Raw genomic sequence first — 17876 nt, 5'->3', positions numbered from 1 at the left:
TAACAGATAAAAATTTTCTAAACTCCTAACTACGTTGAAGATTTATGAAGCAATAAATTATTTATGTAATTACACAAGTGGCACATTTTGTAACTAACAGATTGCATATTATTTTGAACTGTGTTAAAGACAGTTCAACAATCAGCACAGGAAATGCCTTGACATATGAGCTCCTTGGTTAAACCTGTTATGTTCTTACAGAGGCTTAGGACGCCGTTGCCATGGGCGACACTGTCACAGGGCCTGTCCAATGAGACAGGCAGGCATGTTTTCAGTAAGAGTCTTTGATCCTTGTCAAAACACTGGGTAATGGCCCTAGGCCTTATGACAGTATCTGTGTTGACCTGCCTCTGCTTCCCTCTTCCCAGATTTTACGTGATGGTTTGGCCCCTCCCACTTCATTTAGGGATTGGTGTCACCTGCTTGGAGCCTTTATAAACTGGGTGATTCCAAAATGGCTCCCTCTCTCCCCCTCCTGAAAGGCTGGTGCTTTTCAGGTACCCAGTTTGGTTTTATTTGTGATTTGATTGTGTTGAGTATAGCCTTGGTTCATGTTACAAGTAGTTTAGGTTAGCACCTACAGTTTCATAGCACCCCACATCTATCCTTCACTACTGACTTTACAACCTCATAGTTTGCTTACATTGAGTTATTTTTGAATAAATTATTTGTTTAGTCAAGCTGTTACTGTGTGGACCTCCCTCCTTTGTTATGCTCCTGAATGAGCTTATGCTTCTCAACAAGCTGAGCATAACAAGTGGGGGCTCGTTCCATGTTGAACCTGAAAAACATCAAAATTTTAGGTGAATTTGAGTAGTGTAATTGTGTTGGGATGCCCACAGTGACAGTTTCCTTATGTTCAAAGTTAAGCAGATAAGGTGCAGGGACAGTATAGTTCTCTATTAGACTTTCCAAATTTTATCAGACCGATTGGATCAAATTCTGATAATGAAACGAGTCATTTTGAAGGGGTTGTGTGATGCTCAAAACAATTTATCCACTGTCTTACAGCTGCAACAGTAGGTTAAGGCCAGTATCTACTGGCCATCGGGAATACTGGGACACATCTCGGTGGGCCATCAAAATATACATTTTTGGGCCAAAACATATCGGTTTATACCAGCCCTCTCTGTGTGCCTGTCATTCGGGGTGCACATGAGAGTGTGCTGCATGCCTGTGTCAGGCTGTATTCAGACCAAATCAGGTGTCATGGCGCACCACCACCGGGTTGACTGGAGGTGCTCTAGAACGTAACCATTGTGAAACAATCAGAAAATAAAGTTTTATTGATCTGATTCACCATCTTTCTCACCATCACGGCTCCCTCTCTTCATTCACTCTCTAGCACGCTTGACCACAGCTGCTCTCTTTCTCGCACACTGGTGCTCTCAGTTCTCTCTCTCTCTTTTTCTCGTCTTTTTAAAAATGAGACTGGCCCCCGACAGAAAAATCTAACTGTCTTTTAACGTTATCAAATGAAGAGAAATGTTCTCCCCTCATCCTACTAATGTCTTTGTACTCAGGCAATCACAGCTGAGTGCCCCCTTTACTCTCACTGCCAGAAGGGGGAGACAAAAGTCCCGCACTCCAGCTTTAAGGTGCATATAAGTTGTGTATCCAATGAGAATGGTGAGTGTGGGTTATGGAGTATACAGCTGGGTAGCTGTGCCATTTGTGCTGTCTGGCTGGAGCATTCATTGTGTCCCCCAGAGAGGCGGTAGCACCAGTCATCTCACAAGGAGAAGTTGCTGATTTTTTTGTTTTCAGGGGCATTTTATTTTTGTTTGTTGTTCATGCGGTTAGTAGCATTTGGCTCGGGAGCACCCTGTATATTAGCTGGGGCAATTTGTCTTCCCCAGTACAGACAATTTGTAGGTGCATAAGTATCCACCGCCAGTATGCACATGAAAACTAGGGTGCAGTTAGTCAGTTTGGGCTAGGCAGTTGGGGGGGGGGGGGGGGGGCTCTGATGCCTGATTTTGTTCTTTTGGATGTGCTTAATGTATTTAACTCTGGCTGCGTAGTCAATCTGACAGTGTTAAACATGGATACTGAGCATTGTAATACTTTGGTCTCTGAATTTCTAAAAAAGACTGTCTCGTAGTACTTTAACTCAGTTTACAAAGGCAGATTTAGTAGAGTTGGCAGCATGTTTGAGCTGGTCAAAACCTGAAAAGTTGCCAGGCAAGGCTGAGCTAGGGGGCATTCTGGAGGGGCTAGCTGTATCTGCCAGGCTTTTGGAGGTAGTTCAGGCTCCAGTCGCTCCAGTGGTTTCAGAGCTTTTTGGTGGGACTTTGTCATTTGAACATTTGAGCATATGCAGCTAGAGAAGGAAAAGTAAAAATAGAGGAGAGATTACAGTTTGAGTTGGAGCAGGAGAGAATGAGGGTTGAGGTAGCATATGAAAGGGAGAGATTAAGAGTAGAGCAATTGAAACTGCACGAGTTACTAATGGCCATTTGTAGAGGACGTGAATCTATCAGTGTGTATACTGGTTTTGACGTTGCTGAAAGCTTACGGCTTCTGCCTGAATTTGATGGAGACCCGGACATATTTTTTGCATTGTTTGAGCGTGTGGCAGAGGTTAGAGAATGGCCGGACAGTCATAAAACTTTGATGTTGCAATGTGTTTTCACAAGCAATGCCCAGAGAGCTTTTTCTGCCCTTAGTTCTGCTGAAAGTGGTGATTATGCTAAGGTTAAAGGTACAGTTCTAAAAGCATATGAACTAGTTCCTGAAGCATACAGGCAGACATTTACGAACTGGAAGAAAGGGAACAAAAGCAAACCCATGTTGAATTCGTGCAAGATATTTTGGCTCATTTCACTCGCTAGTGCTCTGCTTCTGAGGTAGACAATTATAAGGATTTGTGTGATTTAATTATGTTGGAACAGTTCAAGAGTTCATTGCCTGCCCACCTTGCTACTTATATCGATGAGAGAAAGGTGAAGACAGGATCTGTGGCTGTAGTCCTCGCTGATGAATATGCTTTAACACATGCTAGTGACTCAGAATTTGGTCAAGTCCACAGAGAAGGGCAACAGTGGGAGAATTTCAGGTTTTGGCCTGGTAAGTCTCTAGGGGTCACCCATGAGCCTGCTCATCTTGCGGTGAGGCACATTCCAGGGACAAATGTAAGGTTTGATCCAGCCAAGATATGTCATGCATGTAAAAACAAGGGACACTGGAAAGGGGAATGTACTATCAGTAAGGCTGGCCAAAAATCAGCCGATTCCAGTGTATATGTGAAGTCAGCTGGCATAGTGTCCTCTGCACTAAGCATTGATATGTCTGAATCTTCCCTTGAAGACTGCTCCATCTAAAAAGGTATTAATGAGATGCATGCACCTTTTCTCTCAGATGGTTTTGTGTCTTTGGATGGAAAGGACAAGATGCTTCTTATTATTTTGCAAGACACTGGGGCTATTGAGCGTTTCATTGTGGAGAGCACTTTGCCCTTTTCCACCTGTACTGCTACTGGTGAAAAATCTCCTGTACTTGGCATTAGGTTGGTTCCTCTGTGGGTTCCCTTGCATCATTGTCATCTCTTCTCTGATCTGGTATGTGGAGAGGTTGAAATGGGTGTCTGTCCCCAGCTGCCAATTCAAGACGTAGACATTATTCTCGGAATGACTTGGCTGCGGCAAGGGTTTGGAAACATGGTCCACCGCTATTGTTCACCCTTACGGGAATCTGAGGAACCAGATGAGTGTGCTAAACAGCACCCTAAAGTTTTTTCTTCCTGTGCTGTAACATGGGCAAGGAGTAAAGCTAAGTCAGAGCAGTCTGAGGTGTCTGAACAGATCCGGCTTTCTCAGGCAGAAGACATTTCTGAGGGAAAGGAGCAGTTTAACTTGTTTGCTATCCTGTTGCCATCACTGTCTAGAGAAGAGTGTATTAAAGAGCAAGCTGCAGATCCCACAGTGAAATCCTTGTTTGAGTTGATCTGTCCAGAAAGTGAGCTCAAGTGTGTTCCTAGTGTCTATTTTGTTAATGATGGATTGCTGTTTAGGAAGTGGGCTTGTGTAGTGTGTAGTGTGCAGGTACACAGTGCTGTTCAGATTGTGGTGCCCTCAAAATTTAGGGACCTTGTGTTGAGCAGATCACATGATGGAGTTGCAGGTCATTTTGGTAACAAGAAAACTTATGACAATGTCCCCCACCATTTCTGCTGGCCTCGTCTGAAAAGGGATGTAACAATGTATTGTGCAACTTGCAACACCTGTCAGTTAACTGAAAACCCTGACCAACAGATTAAATCAACTCCATTGTACCCGATTCCATTGGTTGAGAAGCTGTTTGAGTATCTGCTGCTTGATTGCGTGTGTCCACTTCCAGAGAGTAAGGCTGGGGATAAGTACTTATTGACAGTGATGTATAAAAGTACTCGCTATCCTGCTGCTTTCCCCTTGTGATCCATTAAAACCAAGCCAGACTACCTTTTTGACTACCTTTGGCATCCCAAAATTGGTGCAAACTGATCAGGGGAGTAATTTCATTTCTCACACCTTTTCCCAATTGGTAAAATGGCTAAGGGATAAACATCCTGAGTCTCAGGGAGCCCTTGAGCTTTCCTATTGTACTGAATTTTCTCAAGATTGGGAAGATGGCCTGCTGTGGTTGTTGTTTGCAATGCAGGAGGTGTCTGGACACACATTTCGGGGTCCACTAGCCATGTTGGGTGATGAGTTGAAAAATGCTGAGCTGCCTGATACTGTCTTGAACTAAGTAAATGATTTTTGCCATTGATTGTGTATTGCTTGTGCCACTGCTCACAAAAAACCTTAGCTGTACACAAGAAAAAGTGAAGGAGGTTTTTGATTGCAAAACCAAAACCTGTCTATTTGAGACAAGCGATCAAGTTTTGGCTTCGTTGCCTATGGTAGGTTCACCATTCCAGACAAAGTTTAATGGGCCTTACACAATAAAAATCTGTATGTCAGACAGGGACTATTTAGTATACACACCAGAGAGGAAGTGCAGTGGTGTCATGTAAACTTATAGAAGCCCTATCATTCTGTTCATTCTGCCTCTGATGTAAAAGGTGACTCGCTTTCCACAGACAGTATCACAATGGAGCCTGTACGGTCAGTAACCACAGTTGGAGCCGTGCCTTCAGAAGATTTTGATGTTCCATCTGAGCCAATTCTAACGGGGAGATTCAACAATTCTGAGTACCTGACCTACCAACTTCTAAGCACCAGCTGCCCATAGGAAAACATAAGCAGATGGAAAAGGAGTACATGTTAGAACCTGGGACCAGCTTGCTCTAGCTGGGCATTTCCATGTCTGTTGGCAGATGAGACTGATGGGTCAGATAGATTTTACAGAATTCAGAAAGGTTAAGGCTGTCACCAAACCTGACTGTTATCCAATGCTTCGTATGGAGAGCTGCACTGATCAGGTAGGAAATGCAAAATTTGTGACTAAGCTAGACCTTTTGAAAGGTTATTGGCAGGTGCCACTAACACCAAGAGCCAAGGAAATTTCATCTTTCATCACACCATGGGGGTTGTTTTCCTATTCTGTGATGCCTTTCAGGCTAAGACACACTCCAGCAACATTTCAGCACCTTATGAACAGGGTGTTAGCTGGTCTGACAGGGTGTGTAGCTTATTTGGATGATGTTCTTGTGTTCAGTGACACAAGGGAAGCTCATGTTCAACATTTGCATGCAATGTTTGACCGACTGGCAGAAGCAAATTTAACTGTTAACCTAGCAAAATGTGAGTTTGTTAAAGCAACAGTGACCTATCTGGGTAAGGTTGTAGGCCAGAGTGAAGTTCATCTGGTGCAGGTTAAAGTAGAGGCGATTGATAAATAGCCTGTGCCAGCATCCAAAAAAGAATTGATGCGGTTCCTAGGGCTAGTAGGGTATTACTGCGGTTTTTGCAATTTTTCCACTGTGGTGGCTCTGTTGACTAACCTCTTGAGTGAAAACACTCCTTTTGTCTGGTCTCCCTAATGTCAGCTGCTTTCACTTGTGTAACAAAATTGACCTATTCTGCTTCTGTTCTTGCAGTTCCTGATTTTGACAAACCTTTTATGATACAGGTGGACGCAACTGAAATCGGTGCTGGGAATGTCCTCCTACAGGAAGGGGAAGGGGGTGATGGCCCTAGGCCTTTTGATAGTATCTGTGTTGGCCTGCCTCTGCTTCCCTCTTTCCAGATTCTCCCTGATGGTATGGCCCCTCCCTTCTCATTGAGGTATTGGTGTCATCTGCTTGGAGCCTTTATAATCTGGGTGATTCCAAGATGCCCCCCCCCTCTCTCCCTCCTGGAAAGCTGGTGCCTTTCAGGTACCCAGTTTGGTTTTGTTTGAGTTTTGGTTGTATTTAGTTTAGCCTTGGTTCATGTTACAAATAGTTTAGATTAGCATCTACAGTTTTATAGCATCCAACATCCTTCCTTCACTATTGACTTTACACCTCATAGTTTGCTTACGTTGAGTCATATAAATTATTTGTTTACCTAAGCTGTTACTGTGTGGACCTCCCTCCTTTGTTATGCTCCTGAACAAGCTGGGCATAGCAACTGTCTAACCATGGCTAAGGATAAAACAATGAGCTAAATAATCAGACCAATAAAATAGGAAAATGCCTGCAGAAAATACACAGAAATGGCATTTGTGACCTCTCCTTCGCGTATTCAAACAGCTTGTGTACATATTCTCAAAAGGTCTTGTGTGTAAATTAAATCCACTTGCCTATGTTTGATGTTCTTTGTTCAAACTATTCTACCAAAAAAAGAAGCCGCATTGTTTATCAGGATAAATGAGCTATCTTTGCTCTTGTCAGGGTGTTTCACTTCTCCAAATTTAGAACGGAAATGATTACTCCAGTAGAAAATAGTATTTGCTTTCTACAATCAACACCAATGCCCCTGGGCTCCACTTGTGAGCCATCGAGCTGCATGTCTTCTTTGTTTCATTGAGAATTTTCTTCCAGCTTCTCCAGCAGCCGGAGAGAGAGGGAGGAGGGGTGGAGCCACTCAAATACAAAGACTAATTTGTTTGTTAGTAAAGAGAAACTCTAGGCCCCACTTCCTGATGAGGGCATTAATAAAATCAGGGGGTGTCTGGCCAGAGAACGGAGGGGGGGGGGGGGGGGGGGGGCAAAGAGATACTGTGGCAAGGGAGAGATAAGGTTTCTGCCCAGCATAGCTATCTGAGGCCAACTGGTGTAAAACCATGACAACAAGAAACCGCTATATGCATTAAATGTAAATCTGGGAGTTGTAAATGCCAAGAAGATATTCCTGTGTGTTCTATCTTTACCCAAAAATTGAATTACACTATAAAAATGTGGGGAAAAAAGGAAGTAAGAACAGAAAAAAAAATTAGGGGGGAGAATAAAAGAAAAAACTCCTTTGTGATTCCCTTGTTCTACTCATTAGGCATGTGAAGTACCAGGAATTCCAATAACCTCTTTGGAAAAGGATTGAGTAGGATGTTGCCTCAAACTAAGCCTCCAGGCTTCTGATTCTTGCCAGTCAATCCATTTGTTGTGAAGACAACAATGCTTGAATCAGGTTTAGATACCAAACCCTTTATTCATTGTTACATTAACAGGAAGAGGTGGAAACAAAATTAAAGAGCCGGCAATAATGACCTGGGAGTGATATGGATATTTCTGATCTGGCCGCAGAGGAGGGATAAGCCTGCATACATGTGTCTGTCTCTACCTCCTGCCTCTCTTTGCTCTTCACACTGCTGAGTAAACACACATATCTCCACAGTGTAATGGGATCCAATGGCTCATGTTTATGATTGATAAACCTTGCCCTGGCCCTCTGCTGAAATGTCATCATGCAAACACACACACAATTATTCATGACCCCTTTGTAAATCTGGGCAAATGAAGCCAAGGCTAATGGCCATGACTTCACATATAATCTGATCCTGTATGTAAATAAACCTAATCTCAGTTTTAGCTGACAAAAACATAACATTGAACAGTCTGGACTTTCAGACCACACGTCGTGCTGTTTATCAGAGGCCACGGACAGAGCATTCTGGGAAAACACATAATTGTATCCTTTTCCACACATCCAGCTGTAAACTCCGGGAAGTTATTAGGAAGATTCCTCTATCCCATGTTTAGTTTAAGGACAGTGTTTCTCAACTTTCTCTGACCTGTGGCACAGTTCTGGGGGCCTAAAACTGTCATGACCCAAGTAATTACAGAGCCGTCAAGGTGCAAGACTGCAACTAATAGTTATTTTCATTACTGATTATAATATAAAGGGAAAAGGAACACATAGAGGAAGAAGCGTGAAAATGTTTAGTATTCCTACTGGAGAAATTATTTTAACAGTCAATTCATGATCAAAATTCGCTTCCCAATTATTTATTTGTCCATTGAATTAATCATTAAACTGCTAATCTTTTTGGTACTTTGAGTATAATATATAGCACCGAGAGAGCTCCATGTATTTCTGTGGATTATATTTTTTTTTTACAAGGTGCAATACCTTTTTTTCTAATTGAAATCATATTAAAACAAAGTGACTGAACACTGACAATTTCTGATTTATAAAGTATTTTAAATCTATCTATCCTTTATAAAAGTATACATCTTCTGCAAAAGACCCTGTTAAAATGTCATATTTTGGGTTGGATGTTATCCAACTTAAAAAAAACCCCATAAAGGCCAGGGTATTGAGTAGTGATATTTTTGTAATGCACAGTGAAGGTCAACAGATCTGTGAATTGTTTCTTAAATTAAATGTAATTGGATTTTCTAATTGAGTCTCACATTTAGCTCCAATTGATAGGCAATCACCAAGCACCTGCTTTTATTTAGAGGTATGTAGATGCCACATGGCAAAGAATTCACTCTGAAAAACTAAGACAAGCATCATATTTGGAATTTGTATTCATTCTGAACCATTATACGAACTGTTATCACCAAAAATCTTCCACTAAACTCTAGTTGTAGTCAGAGCATTGAGGGAGCTGGTCACTGTGCGGTCATATCCCCTCACACCTGCCACATCAACTGGCTCTAATCCCCAGCATACTGGAAGTCATCTGACCGGCAGTCTGGTGGGCTGCTTCCCCTCAGTGGACTCTTACTTCAAACACTGTGGCTCAGATATCACCAAAACCCCAAACAGTAACACTACACTCCCCATCATAACAACTCTCACACAAAGTCCCCCCCTCCGTTAGAGGGGAGAGGAGGATTTACATGCTCACTCTAACCTGATCACTTTAAATAACTACATCAAGTTGACTGTTTGAATATAGCAAAATCTGGTTCAAAAAGGCCTGTTTTTTATTAAATTATTTGTTTGATTAATGGCTGGAAAGATGCGTGGAAGCCTACAGGAAACTAAAAATAATAAGAGAAGGACAATGGAAGGACTATTATTGGTTTAATTTAAATAGTGATTATTTTATTGACTTCAACCATAAGTTGCAACATAAAATCCTTTTTTGGAGTCGCCCTAAAAATATTATTTCCTACAGCTGCTAGTAATGCCGTTGTTACACTCTGGCATATATGTAAATAAATAAAATCCATGAAAAAAAAGGTAAATTGAATTATGAAGCATAAATCAATGCTACACCAACCATAAAAGCTTAGTGTGTAATCAGACAAAGGCATTTACATTGTTAGAATAATGGATTTATCTGAAGATACACACAAATCTACCTGCTGTCTTTTATGACATTATTGCAATTTTATAACCGCCAGTGCCCTACAATCACATGCAGAAATAGCTTATTTGGAAACTTTTATTTGACCAAGTGATGACTGAATGATTGGCATGAAATAACACAAAGGTTTCCTGCTAAGATTCTGGAAACATCTCAGACAATAATCTTTGGCTGATGAATTCAGATACAGATACATTTTTTGATGAACAGCTTTCTACTGATACAACAAGCGCCATCCATTAGAAGAGCTAACATTTGCAATCATCTCGCAAATTATACAATACTCCACAGGCCATTAAACCGGCAGCCCATGATGATGTAGTATGTGCGGTTGGCCAGAGACTGCATTTGAGCAAATCCAATGACGGGCCACTTGAAATAAAGTGTTTAATTAAGCATTGTAAACCTCAGCTGGCAGCCTGAAGGAGCTGCAGGACAGCATTTGACTGGGCTCTCGCAAACTAGCCCAGTGACACACTTTCACATCCTTACACAGGGGCACGCCACTGACTCAGGCTGTCACGCTGGGTCCTGCTGCAGTATGCGGAGAGCTGCACAATAAACTCACGCCCGCACAAACATACTCGTACGCACACCATAGGGCCATGAACATTCGCTACACCTTCTCACCAGGGGTGAGGCAAGGCATTCCTGCATCCCGGAGTGGGGGAAGGGAAAGCATAGTGAGAAGAGAAGAGGGGCGGGGGTGTATATAACCATGCAGCCCTAGTCACAAGATGGAGTGGGGCACCTTGGAGTAGAGTGACAGCAGTCATATATGAGCCACTTGCTCCGTCACGACATGGAGCACAGTGCTGCAACATACCATACCCCAAAGGGAAAGGTAGGAGGGCTGCCTGTCAAACACAATGCTCGCTGACGTTTGATTATTTATGCCGCCATTCAAGTTTTCCGGAGCAACATGCCCTTTCATAAATAACTGAACAGGAACACTGGTGTGCCCTCATGGAACAGGACAGAGGGTGCCTGTACTCACACAACCCCTGCGCCAGTGTTGTTGGTGACATATCTATTTATAACTCTAATAGTAGTGGTGCCAAGTGATGAAGTTAAGCAAGGGGCGCATCAGTCCATACAGGAGACCGCTCGGTGTGAACAGCAAAAGCCAATTAAACAGTTCACACACTCTCTACTCTTCCAATCAACAAAACCAAGTCTGTTTCTCTGGCAAGTGTATTTTTGCACGTTCTATTTCCAAACACCAAGTCTCCATCTCCCTCATGCTCCCTCTCCCTTTCAGAGACTTGTTTGCTACATGCTTGGAAGCCATGGCATGGAAAGTTTACTGTGGTGAGAGTTAAAAGGGAGCTTAATTACATTTTATTGGTGTGGATAGATTATCAAAATGAACAGAGCAAAAAAAAAAAAAAAAAAAGTTTTCAACCCCTAATGGATATCTGTGATTTTCCATTGAGTGATGATAGAAGCTGGAAATTCTGACCCGCTACAGCCCAGTGAAGTAAACATCATCCCTGAGTGATAAACTGGTCCCTGTCTTGATATTCGCTGCGGTCTTTGTGTGTGAACTCTTTGTTCTGGAAGGACTGATGCATTATACACCACAGAGCGTCAAGATCTGAGAGCAACCACTTGTCTCCCAGCCCCCAGCTGCGTTCAAGGGTGTCTCACAAGCTCAGGAGGGTGCAAAGAAATAGAATAGAGGTCAGCCTCGTGTCTCCTTCCCATGTCAAGTTGTCTAAACCATCCCACGCACCCTCTCAGGAAACTGGCAAATTATTAAAAAAGGAAGTGACGTAAATGCCAAATGCACACAAACAAATCACGCCACCCATGCAAAGCAAAACCACAATCACAGTCTCTGTGTAAAGGGCTGGAGGTAGAAAGACGCACATTGTCAAGTTAACACATGACATATCTAATACTTCAAAGGATCTTTGATGTAGTGTTATCGTAGATGTATAAGAGTCATGATTATTGACAGAAGAGTTACGAACAATGTTTTGAACTAATACTCACTTTTCTGGTTATGTAAAGCACGTTCCTGTAGTTGTTTTAACTAGAAAACATCATAAAAAACTAATTAAATTATTTTTTTACTACTGTATGTTACATTAACAGAGAAAGCTTTACTAAAACACCCCTATAATACAGTTAATCTCAGCCCTAAAGTTTTTTTAAAGACAATTTCAGTGTGTCTTTCGTCGGACACAGCGAATGTTACTGAAAAGCCAAATACATGATCAACAGCAGTTACAGAAAATAATTGTAATGATTATAATGACCAATGAAAAAGAGCATCAGCCCTCACTGATTCCATTTGTTCTGTTTAAGCATTGGCAGAAAGCTCTACTCTGCTCTGCTCTTCTATTACAATCGATTAGATAAGATTACTTAAGATTAGATGAGAAAAGCTTTAAATATGCTCACTGAAACATTATTAACTCATTCTAAATTGTAAACCATAAAAAAAACATTGAGATCACAACCAGGGCCATAAAATGGGTAAAAGCTTAAATCATATTACATGATGATACAGTAAGTACTTTGAAAAGTGCGTATAATTTCAGAAAATTCAATGAATATAGACATAGATTTTTAATAGCTGAAATTTAAATGCTGAAACACTAAAAGCCCAGCAGGGGAAATGAGTTTCAAAATGAAAAAATATATATAACAGTAATATCTGCTGTTTCAATGGGTTTATTTGCCTATATTTTACATTTACAGGCTATCATGACTAAGCTGAAAAGTTTTGCCATATTTTCTTGTACAATGTGCCAAACATTTTTTTGTTTTATCAGTGTAAAGTAGCATGGTGTTAATAATGGGTTGGAAACTCACCTGTATTTTAAAACTCACATTAATTTAAACCACATAATTCTAGCCTATACAATTCATACTTAGTATGTAGCTGGACTTTTTTAAAACGGGGTCTGGAAGTGAAGAATGCAATTACGAAAATGTAAAAAAAACATTTTTTCCCCATCATGGTGACTGTTTACAATGATATTCGGCTGCATGATGATATTTAAACCCTGTTCTTGTTTATTATGGCTGTTTGATCTTTTAAGAAGTAAAGATTAGTCTGGTTCAGGTTGTTCATGCGCAGCGACGCCATGCAAAATGGCCACATGGTCGTAGTAACCTTCAGCTCTGGTCCCTGGCTTCATCCTCTGCTTTCTGCATGTCTGACATGAAGATTATGGCGACATGTGTCTAATATCGCTCCTGGTTCCTGAATAAACAACACTGCTTCGTTACGTCAGGTGATATTGCGCTTAATAAAGCAGATTTTGGTTTATTGCGTTCACATATTGCAGGCAGCTACCACATGGTCTTCTTCAGCAAATATATATATATGTAATATAACAGTACACATCGGTGCACTACGAGCTCACCAGGTTTGTTGTATTGAATAACAAAGTCCTAACATACAGATATTCACTTGAAAGAAAAATATAATATCATTTTTTAGACGTTTTAGCACATTCACCTCAGCAGTCAGCTGCTTTACAAGAGGCTAAAATGAGCTATAATAATGTATTAAGGCCTTTTTATCCAATAAACTTTTACTAAATATTATTTTTAAAAAATAATTAAAAAAAACACTTACCCTCTCCATATGTGGACCATATGCAGATGGAGACAGACAGCATCAGACCCCAAAACAAGGTCGGGCTACCCATGGGTTTGTCAGATCTCATGTTCCTGAACATTATTCACCTCTTTAAAAAAAAAAATCAAAAGGCAAGGACAAAAAATGAAATAATATAATGAGGTTGTGGAAACCGGCTCTTAAAAAAATAGAGCGTTAATATGAAAAAAAGGAAAAATAAATGCGTCTGTAGCCCAAAAAAGGCTACTCTCTGGTAGCCTGCAAATGCGTGGCTGCTTGTCTACCAGGGCTTTCTCTAAAAATATTTATAAATATAAGTGTATGAAAACTAAAACAGGGAATTCCTTTGAAGAAGGAGAAAAACAGTTTGCTATTTTTGCCAATCACAAGATACTTTGACGTCGGCTGGTATGGCACACAAGCCAGTGATTTTACTGGATAAATGATGGTAATCCCCATCTTCAGTCTCCATCTCTTGAAAACAGCAGTGCGCGCACAGTGCGATCGGGCCTGGTAATGATAATAAAAATAACAGACTAGATGTTATTATTAGTGGCCTACAGGAATACCACCATAATAAATGAACGCCAGTGTCGCTCGCAAGAATCCCCCGTGTGAATGACTGTGTGTGAGGGGAGGAGGAGGAGGAGGAAGAGTAGGAGGAGAAGGGGGGGGGGACGCGTCCAGATCCACAGGGGTGGTGGCTGCGAGGGTGAAAAATGAATGAAAAACCCTTTTTTGCCTATGCCATTCAGCCAGCACAAGCTTCCGATCTCCACCAAGCAGTCCTGTCCCGGAGAGAGAAGTCGTTATTCAAACCAATTTTCCAGCTCCTCCGATCGGACTTATCTTTGCCGTCAGTCGGGATTTGCAGCTGAAAGAAAATACCAGACTTGTGCCACGCAACAGAATGGGTCTCCAGCTCTCCAGCTAGACGACCTCGGCTAGGGTGGGAGGGAGAATATGTCCAAGGAGTTGCCCTTTAAGAGTGTTTCTTGTGTTTGCTTTTATCCTCATAAAAAAAGAGAGAGAGAGAAAAGAAAAACTCCCGTTGCGCGTAATATCCAGAGGCTGAAATCCTACGGTTCGCCCTCGGTTAAGCAGGCTGTGGGTCTCCGCTCCTCCGTGGATTCTCCGCTGTAAACAAGAGTCGGCTTCTCTCACACAGAAACACATAGTGCTACGGATAAGGTGGCCGGGAGCAGAGTGGAAAAACCGAACTGGATTTGGACCCAGGGATTCCCAAATACGTCTCACTTACACCCCAAAACAAAACGCGCACTAGAGCGCACACACAACACCGCGGGGCGTCTCTGGGAGCATGAAGAGGTTTAGGATATGTTGGTGCACCTTTACTCCAAGTTATACAACATATGTATTCCTCTTCTAGCAGAGGGAAATAAATCTGTTCTTAATTCTGCTGGGAACCCCCTGAATTTATTATATTTTTATTCCATAAGACAATAGTTCCAATTATTAAACCACAATCAAATTTTCTACATTTAGTAAGAGAGACTAAGCATGTAAAGCAATCTGTATTTCCTCACTTATTTCAGTTAAATCAGTGCAGGAGTCACAAGACGATTACCTGTAAGAAATAAGAAAATCTAAATTCTGCAACACAACATTTTATCGTTTTTTTCTCTTCTTCTGGCTTTGCTTTCCATCTTTCTATCTTTAGCAGTAGTGCTGACAGAAGTGGTATAAGTATTTTGTTAGCTTGTTTTGTTTACAGACTTACCTTCAAACACTCACAGCAACAGCTAAAATGTCCACTCCTAGCCCACACACATACACACACACACACACACACACACACCTACACATATACATCAACCTGCACCCATGCCACATCCTTTGGCTTTCTGAGAGTCCTTGTAATGCAGTGTTTGCCTCATTGTTTCATTGTTTGTTTTCCCAGATTTGTCTCAGTTAAGATACCAGTGTTTTGTCTTGCTTCACCAATTCACCAAAAAGCTTGTGTGTGTGTGTGTGTGTGTGTGTGTGTGTGTGTGTGTGTGTGTGTGTGAAATTCTGGATAGTTTTACCTCTTTGCATCTCTAAAAAAATATTTAAATGCAACAGTCTGAGAAGGGAGAATCGCTACTAAATTGAACTGCTCAAATCTAACACGGGGTCTCAAGTGGACATTGTTTTCTTTTAAGGAGTAACAAGCAAAAAAGGTTGTTACTGAAGGCAACAAGTTGTCTTTGTGGCAAAAAGTGAACCTGTAAGGGCCCTAAGATAGCTCCTGTAAGTTTTAGATCCAATGTTAAAGTCTTGTAGAGGGGACCTGTGTCAAAATCTAGTTTTAATGCCATTGATATTTCTGTTATGCTTACATGTACATATTGTTCAACAAATTAATATTCAACAATTATCAAACTGACACAGCAAACCTGTGGCAGTGCAGTATAAAGCAAAGGAAAACTCTGCACAATGTGTCGAGGGAACACGTGTCAAAACTGAAGGTTTCAGCTCATCAGCACAGTTAGACATTAGTTGAGGTAAAAATATAACAGTGTTGGGAAATGTACAAACTGTATCCAGACCATGCTGTCACGGCTGCTCACTGTTCACTGAGTAACTTTGTGTTTGTGAGGTTAATAATTACAGTTTTACAACAAATGTGTGAAAAGAATTTTGGTTTCATTTGTTGTCAAAACAGACGGAAGCATAAGCAAAAAAAATTTAAAAAAATCCGTTTGAACAGTATACTATGTTTGTGTTTGTGTAAGACTTTATGCAGATTATTAAGGTGAAGATGCAACAAAAGTGAATCCTTTGCATTAATATTTTTTTTATTAAGTATACTTTATTTCTTTTAGGTAGCAGAGACTGAAATGATGATGCAGTTAAACTACAGTTGAACTCTGGTGGTTGGACTTGAAACCGTGGGAGGGAAACAGTGACATAGAATTAAAAACTGTGTAAACAACTGGATTCCTCTTTTAAAAACAGCTGGTTTTAGAATGTAGCTACTATCTATTTAAAGTTTTATGTGTATGAGATATATGTATGGTTCTGAGACACCTACAGTTTTCTGGGATTCTTGACATAAAATTTGTAGAAAACTTCTATGTTTAATTACTTTTTAAATTGTAGATATGTCTTTTTACAGATCATCATGAAATCAGTTTTGACTTCATCCCAAATTGGGATTTTTTAACTAAACTGTGCATCAGCACAGAGTGTAAAATAATCTATATAAGGTTCACTGGAAATAACTTTTACCATTCTTCATTTTTCATCTTTCTGTTAAGTTGATGTTTTTTAATAACAAATGGGAATCTTTCATTATTCTAATCATGAAATAATTATTTAAGGACTGCAGCATTTAGGGGAAAATAATTACACCCAACAATCAATCAAATTTTCTTTGATTACAAATCACTTTCTAAGATTTATTTGAACCATTTATTCCAAATTGATTATGTTAAGTGCTAGGGTTTCTGTCATTGTATTGTTGCCATTTAAAAGAGGAATATGTGCGTTTATCAAATTAAGTCCATCTAAAAGTGAATTATTTTTTATATAACAGGACTTAAATGATCAGAGCTACTTTCAAACATTCAGTACCATGAAGTGTATGTAGTGCACTGGAGCTGTACTATAGGTTACACTGCATACCATCGTCACAGGCCCAAAGTAAAACGTGACATGGAGCTTCAGTGAGGAGGGGGACTGTCAGCACCGCCTTCACCCTTCATTCATTGCGTACATGCAGCCGCCACAGCGCGCTGTGCGATGGGCGTCGCTGTTTATTCTGATCCTGGATGCAGTTTAATGTCAATGTCAAAAATCACAAGACACTCAGGTGCATTTTAACATGAGGGCCTTTTAAATGACATGAGGGATTAACATTCATGTCAGATGAGTGTCCTTCAGTTTATTGGTATGATTGAACTCAGTTGAATTATTACGTGAAGTTTCCCTTGTTATGATTTTTTCATAAAAACTACATTCAAATTGTGATTGTAATAATTTTGGAATACAAAAAGGATACTGAAAGGATGGTAATTGCATCATTGGAATAGATGAATTAAACAAATGACTTCGTGCTGTTATTAATTAAAACTGATTTGAAGCTTGTTAATATCTAAATCTGATAAGTTTGTGCAACGACGGAAGTAATCTTCGTCTGTCAACACGTGAAAAGAGCGAACATTTGGCATTTGAGACATAAAGTATCCAGAAAAAATGTTCAAATAAAAAGAGAAACTTTATAGTTTATGTTGGGTTTCGTAAAACTCTCATTTGCCTGTACTGGAGTCGTCTGATATGAGCTGAGGTGAAGTATGTGGTAAATGAGGCATCTCCAACCAAGGTTATAAAAAAACAAAACATAAATAAAATAAAGGTAATGATAAGTGCTGCTAACTTTTATGTCATGTAATATTGGAGTTTAGTGAAGAGATTCAGTCTGGCTCAGACTACTTTTGGTCCTTTCAGTGTTAAAGTGTCGCCATCTGCTGCTGCAAAGGCGGCATTGCAGTTACATTATTGCTTAAATGTCAAATACTATTGATTGGGACATAAAGTCTAATCTGTGCTTCGAAGACAACAACGGCAGATACTTTTTGGTGGCGTGATTAAATGTTGAACGTGAAAA

At 40.5% G+C, this 17876-nt stretch overlaps 1 protein-coding gene across 1 annotated transcript in view; it reads right to left on the bottom strand.

Moving 5' to 3' along the window:
- The window catches only part of igf1ra (insulin-like growth factor 1a receptor), an 84170-nt gene extending 69589 nt beyond the window's left edge, over positions 1–14581 (bottom strand). The window contains exon 1 of the mRNA XM_044356264.1: positions 13262–14581. Within this exon, the coding sequence (XP_044212199.1) occupies positions 13262–13364 (103 nt within the window). The 5' untranslated portion in view covers positions 13365–14581. The remainder of the gene's footprint in view (positions 1–13261) is intronic.
- Positions 14582–17876: the final 3295 nt, after the last annotated feature.

This window comes from Thunnus albacares, chromosome 7 (assembly GCF_914725855.1).
Source record: "Thunnus albacares chromosome 7, fThuAlb1.1, whole genome shotgun sequence".
In the NCBI taxonomy this organism is placed as follows: Eukaryota; Metazoa; Chordata; class Actinopteri; order Scombriformes; family Scombridae; genus Thunnus; species Thunnus albacares.
This window is presented reverse-complemented; position numbering and strand designations above follow the sequence as displayed.